The 7,126-nt window shown below is 38.9% G+C and overlaps 1 protein-coding gene across 2 annotated transcripts; it reads left to right on the plus strand.

Annotated features, from left to right (window-relative positions):
• Positions 1-5: 5 nt before the first annotated feature.
• leng9 (leukocyte receptor cluster (LRC) member 9) lies at positions 6-6,923 on the plus strand. 2 transcript variants are annotated; one of them, XM_061716981.1, is made up of 8 exons: positions 6-37; positions 902-1,031; positions 2,578-2,677; positions 3,004-3,140; positions 3,238-3,564; positions 3,658-3,904; positions 4,329-4,449; positions 4,538-6,923. In XM_061716981.1, the coding sequence occupies exons 2-8, from the start codon at positions 938-940 to the stop codon at positions 5,177-5,179; spliced, it is 1,668 nt and encodes a 555-aa protein (XP_061572965.1). In that variant the 5' UTR covers positions 6-37; positions 902-937; the 3' UTR covers positions 5,180-6,923. The 2 variants fall into 2 exon arrangements, with proteins under 2 accessions (XP_061572965.1, XP_061572964.1); XM_061716980.1 differs by lacking the exon at positions 6-37 and adding an exon at positions 45-199.
• Positions 6,924-7,126: the final 203 nt, after the last annotated feature.

Consider the following 7,126-nt stretch of genomic DNA (forward strand, 5'->3'; position numbering starts at 1 on the left):
CAAAGGTCACTGGAGAATCCACGTTGGTTTTTTTTCGGTTAGTATCACAGTTTATTCTTTTAGTCCACATTTTCGAGACCGTCTCAAGTGGTTTTTGAATTCTGTGCGTGTACGATTAACTTTTATTTGAGTTTTTGAAAAGGGACTTTACAACGTTTACTGGCGTCACGTTTTCTCTAATTTTGACAGGACCAGCAAGGTAAAAACACGACAGTGACACTACTAGGGTTTGGCACTCGTCCCTTGAAATACGGAAATGTTACGTAATTGGGAATTAAAAGTTGCCTTCCGTATTGAACCAATACGGACACATATTATGCTCTTATTTATTGATATATACAGTCATAATATACAGGCGAAGGTCGAAAAATTTGAATATATTGCAAAACTTCATTCGTTTCAGTAAATTCAACTTAAGGTATAACAAATATATTATTTCCCACTACATTCAAAGTGAGATATTTCAAGCCTTTATTTGTTATAATTTTGATGATTATGGCTCACAGTTTATGAAAACCCCAAATAAAAAAAATAAAAAAATTAGAATATTTTATGAAATCAATAACCAATTCAATCATCAAAATTATCAAAATAATAGGTTTATCATATCTAGCTTTGCATGTAATGAGACTGTGTAATATATTAGTTTCACCTTTTAAGTTGAATTATTGAAATAAATTAACTGTTACACCGTATTCTTCACCTGTAGGCTATATTCTACATCTTGGCTGATGTGGACATAAATATGCTATTAAAGCACTTTAAACTTTAAATCAAAGCGTTTTGTTTTTTCATATAGAATAAACACATTTCTATGCAGTTTAGAAGTTTTGGGGATGTCCCTTTTTTTTGGCGCCTGCGCTGCTGAAATTGTGGTGTCCCTTATTTCTATTTCTGAAAGGTGTCACTGACACAACAGTCCCGTCCCGGTGACAGCATGGCTTCAGGTGGGCCAGACGAGGGACAGACAGGTGGGAGCCCAGCTGAGCCCAGCCTTAACACTGGTGAAGACGCCCAGGAGGCTCCATCAGGTTAGTCACCGTTGAGAAACAGCTAATTAGAGACCCACTTAGTAAGAGTGTGTGCCACTCTTACTGTTTTTGTGACAGAATTTTCTCCAGCTAAATGCAGAAAGGACAGAGGTGATCATTTTTGGCCCTAAAAATGAAAGGGGAAAAGATCAGCGCTCACCTTGGCTCCATGTCATTGACAGCTACAAATCAAGCCAGAAATCTTGGTGTAATTATTGACTCAGACCTGAACTTCAACAGCCATCTAAAGTTTATCACTTAATCTGCCTATTACCACGTAAAAAACATTGCTAGAATTAAGGCGTTCCTATCTTAACAAGACATGGAAAAACTTATTCATACGTTCATTTTCAGTAAGTTGGATTATTGCAATGGCATCTTTACAGCCCTTAACAAGAAATCTATCAGGCAGCTGCAGCTGATCCAGAACGCTGCCGCCAGAGTCCTAACAAACAACAGGAAACTGGACCACATTACACCGGTCATGAAATCACTACACTGGCTTCCAGTGAGTCAAAGGATAGAGTTTAAAATCTTACTGCTGGTCTACAAAGAACTGAATGGTCTTGGACCAAAATACATGCTTGATCTGTAAGTTCCTATGAAGCTCCCAGACCCCTGAGGTTCATCTGGATCTGGTTTGTTGTGGTTCCCAAGAACCAGAACCAAGCAAGGTGAGGCAGCGTTCAGTTATTCTGCTCCTCACCGGTGGAACAAACTTCCTGTAGACCTGAGGTCTGCTCCAACTGTCAGCTCCTTTAAATCAGGCCTAAAAACATTACTGTTTACTGAAGCGTACTCCTAATTTAAATACTTACCTGCTGTACTCTACTGCCCTTACTTTTAACAACTTGTGCTTTTTATTATTTTAACTCTTTCCTTATCATTTTATTTGTTATTTCCTGTTTAATTGTGTCTTGCCGCTTTTAATGTTGATGTAAAGCACTTTGAATTACCTTGTGCTGAATTGTGCTATACAAATAAACTTGCCTTGACTTGCCTTGCCGTTTAGTAATTGACTCACAAGCCCAGTCTGATGTCTACCGTTATTTTTTTTACGGTGCCCTATGAGTAACGTGAATTGTGGTAATTATACGATTATATCGCTGGACCAGCTTACACAGATAAGGGGAGATGAATGAATGACGTAATGGACAAGCCAATATTGTCACTTCCTGCTAAGCTGATCTACTGGAAAAACTTCTGGCTTTAGCAGATGAGTCAAGAGTTTACACTCCAACCTTCTGGGGAATAGAAGACTTTGCCTGTATTACTGGACTTTAATCCAGACAAATGTGAAATTACACAGATACTTGACATAACTTTTAGTTACTGTCAGAAAGTCATAGATTCCTGAACCAGTTGTAGTCTTTTCACTGGAAAAGAAGATTAAGAAGTTGTTTTTCTCTTAGGGGTTTGTGGTTCCCCCCAAGTGTTACTTTGAACACCTAAATTACAAGTCAGCATGAAGTCATTTGCAGACTTTCCTTCGACTTTGTTGCAGTTAATATTCCCATGTCTCTCTTGCTGTTGTTTTGTTTTGCAGCGTTACCGGTAACAGAGCAGAACGAGGATATAGTCAAAGTGTGCCAATTTTTCCTCATGGGAAAGTGTCACTTTGGCCACAAATGTCGTTCATCTCACAGGTCTGCTTGCCTTAACTTGTTCACCATGGTTACCGAAATGATAATGGATACATTCTTATGAAATCCAGGCACTAACTTTTGATTTCTATATGACTGTTACAATCTTATTGTGAACCTTTTAAGATGGTGTAAATCATTGCTAATGCATTGCTGCTAAGCTGCATATAGATTAAAATAACATACTAAAGTAAAATTGTTGCAAAACCAAAATATCTTTCAGATTACATTTTATATAGACTTGTAACTGTTTATCATTCGGCACAGGTAGTCATGTGTCAAGTGCATATTTTTTATTTTTTTCCACTTCTTTTTATTTAATTCCTCAGTGACCCATCGCTTGATGATTCAGGGGCAGTATCTCCTGACCCAGATGAAAAACAGGATGTAGAAAAGATGGAAAGGCACAAGAAGAAAAAGGGCGGTGGAAATAAAGGGGCAAAACCAAAATATGATGAGGGGAAAGGTAATTCCCTGATTATGGCAACATATTCTTTTGAAGCCAGTCTTCTTTTTTGTTTGTTTTATTTCTTATAATGTTTAAAACTTTTTCTCTGTGGCAGAGATGAACAAAAAGCCTCGTATGCGGACAGCAGATGATGTGATCTCTCGAATCCTGTGGGACTCATCAGTAGATTCATCAGGATTTGTCGTCGGCTACGTGGATCGCTTCCTTGGAGTCCTTGAGCGCCCCTTCTGTGAGTTCAACTGGGACATCAACCCCTGTGACTGTGATTTCTCTTCTGAGCTGGCCCTGCCCAGACACAGGATCCAATACTTTTCCTACAGAGGGCACCGCGTCTGGGACCGGCACACCAGGACTGACAGGGTTTTTGGTTCCACTGGTCAATCTCTGGCTCCCCCCTTTGGAGGGGTGGGAGAAGTAAAAGGTGAAAAAAAGACCCTCCGTTCCCACATTACTGTACTTTTAACCTGAAACATTCTGCAGAATTGTACTGACTGAATATGACCACATGTTTTAGAGGAAGTCAACCAAGATGACCAAGCACAACAAGATCATTTTGAAACGAAAGGCGAACAGCCAGCTGCTGTTAGAGGGCAGGGCGAGGGTGAAAAGGAAGTCTTTACTCATATCAAGAAGACACATCTGGAGGAAGAGGAGCTGAATGAGATGATTCACGGCTGTAATTCTACTCATTTGGGAGGAAATGACTCTCAGGCACAAGAGGAATCTTGTGGGACATGTGTTGCGAAGGAGTCCACAAACAGGTGTGGTGTTTAGTCTTTCACTCACAGCATACAGAAATTCCTTCAAAAAACATTAAAAGCATCTAACATTTGTGAACCCTGTTCAGTTTGTCTGAAGTTATGAAAACTTGAAGTTTTTATGAAAGAGAAGCCGGGGGTCTGATGGTGTGCATGAGAATACATGGAGGGGGCTTTAGTAACAAGTGGGATTTAAATAAGAGCAGACAATTTGAATGGATTATTCACAAGCTATTTTTATCTGGAGGACAGCTGATCTAGCAGTGTTTGAATAAATACCGGTACTCATTTGTGAGATACATACATGTAAAAAGAAATTAGCAAAAAAAACCAAAACAACACAAGCATAAGACTAAAAATCAACATTTTATTATTGTGAAAAGCTTGCAAAGCAGTCTGTATTAATTCTCATTTATTTTGAATTTAGACAGACTTTGACTGAGCAAAATACATCCTTTCAAGAGGAGGAGATTGATGTGAAAAACGAAGGGGAAGAGGAAAGTTTCCCAGAATGGGAAGAAAGCTGCGATGGAAATGAAAACACTCGGGTGTGTATGGCATATTTTACCTAGATTTAAATCTCTGCTATCACGGTTGATGTTTTATGCACTTATTCCCGTGTTGGACCCCCTACAGATGAGCCAGGATCCATTAGGGCCTCTGGATCAGCGAGAGGAGATGTGTGTCGGACGTCCCCTTAAAAAACAACCCACTCACTTCATCTCCTTCAGGGCCAACACTCCCGCTGTCCTCTCCTGTTTCCAGCAGCTAAAGGATGAGATCACGGCCCTTCTACCCTCGTCTGCTCCTTACTGGCAGACTGCCTCCAGGCTTCATGTCACCCTGTGCCTCCTGGTGTTGCGCTGTCCAGCTGAGGTGGAAGCTGCTGGAGAGATTCTCCGTCGCTTTGCCTATTTGGATCGAAACCCACCCATTGCCGTGACCTTTCCTGTGAAGCTGAAGCATTTTAATGGGAAGGTGCTGTACCTGAGCCCGCAGCCTCAGCTTCCCCTCCAGCAGCTCAACAGCGGTCTGCAGGAGGCCTACAGGAACGAGGGCTGGCTCCACAGGAGCTCCTACAACCCACGGTACCACCTCACTTTAGCCAAGGTGGAACGTACTGTGGAGGAAAGGACTTTTCAAGCGGTAGGGGACTTGAAGGTGGGAAAGGGTTTGAATTTTGGTCGTCTTCCAGTTAACACCTTACACCTTTGTGTCGTCAGAGGCCCGGGGTTTGATGGGTTTTATGAAACATTGTACACAGTAGCTCTTCGATGATGAAGTATCTTTAAAGTATAATCCTGAAAATGTTAGTACTGTATGAGATTTTTAAAATCTATATGTGGGTGCAATCGTGGCCTTTTTTATGATAAAATATACTCTGAAATACCTTTGTGACATATTTATCAGAAAACATTTTAAATGAAACCTTACTCAGGACTACTATTTATTCATACTGAATACTTTTCGTTTGTAAAATGTTGATGTGGTATCTTTGAATTACATTCAGATTAGAGGGTTTTATTTTTCTGAATTACTGTATTCTTTTAAAGGTTTACGTTAAAGTGCACCTTGATAATTCTATATGAGTAATCCACATGTGACAAGTCACTTATGTTTAAATCCCATATTTAAAAACGCTAAGAATTACTTCATTTTTAATTTGTATTCTTTATTTCATTCATTGATTAAAGTAAAAGAACAATTTGATATAAAAACAAACGTTCCTAAATTTTGAATGAAAGGGAACAGAAAGAAAAATAATCTTATTTAATCTGCCCCATTACCCCAAGAAATCATTAAAGTGATTTCATTTCAAGGTGATGGAAGATGTTAAATTAAAGCAATCCAAGCTGATTAAAACTGCTTAAAACACTACAAGAAAATTGACACACTAAAAGAAAACCAAATAAAAAAAATTTACTAATAAAATCCCTGAAAAGAATTAGAGCCTGACATGTAATAATCAATATGCAATAAGGGGAGAAGTGTGCAGAACTAAAGCAATATTGAAAAAAAAAACCCATACATAAAACAGACAGTTGATAAACAAAGCTACTAATATGGATTCAAATTAATAAAAGTACAGATGACTACAATATAAACTTTATTTTCCTGTTTCCTTGTTAAAATCCAGAATCTTCAGTCTTCATTTCTGTCTTTAACTGATAGAAACAGAGATTTTTAAGTGTGTACGTGTAGATTTTCAGTGAAGGGCAGGACCAGGTTGGTCAGTGACAGACAGCAGATCTCAGGATCAATGTGAGCCCGGGGTGAGCCCGACCAGTGATCTTTTAGTGCATGTCATCCTTTCCCCCCTGCTTTCCTGTTTACATGCTGTCAAGTGGCACTAGAGTCCAGAAGCCTTCAGAATCATGTTTATTTGGCCAAGTCAGGGCAAACAAGACGTGGAATTTGACTCGGTTATCTTTCAAAACATCAGGTGAACCTTAAACAGTGAACCGCCACCTGTCACTTCTAAATGAGAAAATTAGTTACACAGCCAAAGACCCATCTGCCTTTTCTTTAAGCTTATTTTTTAAATTAAATTTCCTCAGTAACATGATACTTCACTTCTGTTGTTTAAGGGTAAACCTTTGAAACATGACAGTTTTAATATGATTTTACAGCATTTTATGGCCACAAATAATCAGACTATGAAGGCTCAGAAAATGACAACTTCATCAACATGTAGTTTCATTCACAGTTGAAATCATCTACAAAGTTTAAAATAAGAACATTATTTGGCATTCTCTCGTTTAGTAGTATCGTTTTATAAACAGACACACTTGCTGTGAAGATTACAGATAGATAAATCGCTGATGAGAGCAAAACTCAACTTTGATGTAAAGTTCTCAATAACCAGAATAGTTCTGTACAGCATGCAATACTTTGATTTGTGCAATCTGCTTTATATGAATATTGTATGGACTGCGTTCCACAAGACTGATTACTTTGTATTCTCCCCTACAAATTACTGTTATTACTAGTTTGGCTGTAAAATTAAATATTAAATTGGTTTCTTGAAGCCCTGCGAGTGGTGATATTTTATCACGGGGGGGAGTGACGGATGCTGCTGTTGCCGTGCTCTGACCCACAGATATACGGAGGCTGTGGAATCTCTCCGTGAGCTGAACTCTTGCATGCATAATGTAATTTTCTGTCTTCTCCCCCATTACTTTCCCTGATACATGCACAAATATACACTACACATAGCCTATATGA

Source organism: Cololabis saira, chromosome 3 (assembly GCF_033807715.1).
Source record: "Cololabis saira isolate AMF1-May2022 chromosome 3, fColSai1.1, whole genome shotgun sequence".
NCBI lineage: Eukaryota > Metazoa > Chordata > Actinopteri > Beloniformes > Belonidae > Cololabis > Cololabis saira.